General features: G+C 36.3%; 1 protein-coding gene across 1 annotated transcript in view; it reads right to left on the reverse strand.

Moving 5' to 3' along the window:
• Positions 1-1,158, reverse strand: part of LOC106475945 (isoleucine--tRNA ligase, cytoplasmic-like) — a 12,827-nt gene that overhangs the window by 4,159 nt on the left and 7,510 nt on the right. Inside the window, exon 5 of the mRNA XM_013936620.2 lies at positions 182-358. Within this exon, the coding sequence (XP_013792074.2) occupies positions 182-358 (177 nt within the window). The remainder of the gene's footprint in view (positions 1-181; positions 359-1,158) is intronic.

Below are 1,158 nucleotides of genomic sequence, written 5' to 3' on the forward strand. Positions count from 1 at the left end.
CATAACCTTATAATAAGACAAGAGTGACATAACCGTATAATAAGCTACAAAAAATCTTTTACTTGAAATGTTTGAAGTATTATATCTCTACAAGTATAAAAGTAAAACACTTATATGACAGCTAAATTAGTTGAAACATAATTAACGGTAATGGATCATATAAACAAAATGACAACCATACATCTTGAGTCTCTTGTATAATAGCTTCAGCATTAAGAGGAGCATGTTGATTAAATAACGGTGCTTTAAGGGTACTTTCTATAAACTCTCTGTGATTCTGTACTACAGTCTCCATCTGGTGGCCTGGTGGTTGTATGGTTAGGTAGATGATGACTGGATCAGAGGGAACTAGATGGGCCTACAATAAACATAACTTCATTACATACAAAGTTTCTACACTCTGACCAAGACAGAAACACATATATATATATATATGAAGGAAGACATTTAACAATAATATTACATAGTAACTGTTAGGTCATCAAGAAATTAATGTCGCATTTTGGAACACTTTCATTAACACCCCCCCCAAAAAAAACGTACATCACGTATAATAGTTAAACGAATTGCCTAAACGTCACGAGACACACATTCGGCATGTAATGCTGTTTGAATACAAGAAGGGATACAACACCTCTGTAGCCACAAAGTATATCAAAGAAGTTTATGGAAATTATTTGAACATTTGTAAGTGTCTACGATGGTTCAGTAAATTTCGTTCAGGTGACTTCAGCCTTAAGAACTGTGATGGCAGGGTCCAATATGTTGGAATTGATATTGATGCTCTGAAGAAGCTTGTTGAGTCTAGCCCAAGGCAACCCACTCGTGAAATGGCCATGAAATTGCATGTCTCTCATGAAACAATATGTAAACATCTAGGGAATATGGGAAAACTCCATAAAGAAAGTGTTTGGGTGCCTCTCGAACTCTCCAAAAAATCATCGTTTCCAACATGTGAACGTTGCTATGTGCGTGAACCATTTTTGAACGGAATTGTCACCTGTGATCAAAAAGGGATTACCTATGCAAATATTAAATGCCAAAAACAATGGCTCAGTCCTAGACAAAACCTGGACTCCATCCACAGAAAGCGATACTTTGCATTTCGTGGGACATCAAAGGAGTATTTCATTTCAAACTCCTCAATCACAGCGAACT

Source organism: Limulus polyphemus, unplaced genomic scaffold (genome assembly GCF_000517525.1).
Source record: "Limulus polyphemus unplaced genomic scaffold, Limulus_polyphemus-2.1.2 Scaffold9489, whole genome shotgun sequence".
Taxonomy (NCBI): domain Eukaryota; kingdom Metazoa; phylum Arthropoda; class Merostomata; order Xiphosura; family Limulidae; genus Limulus; species Limulus polyphemus.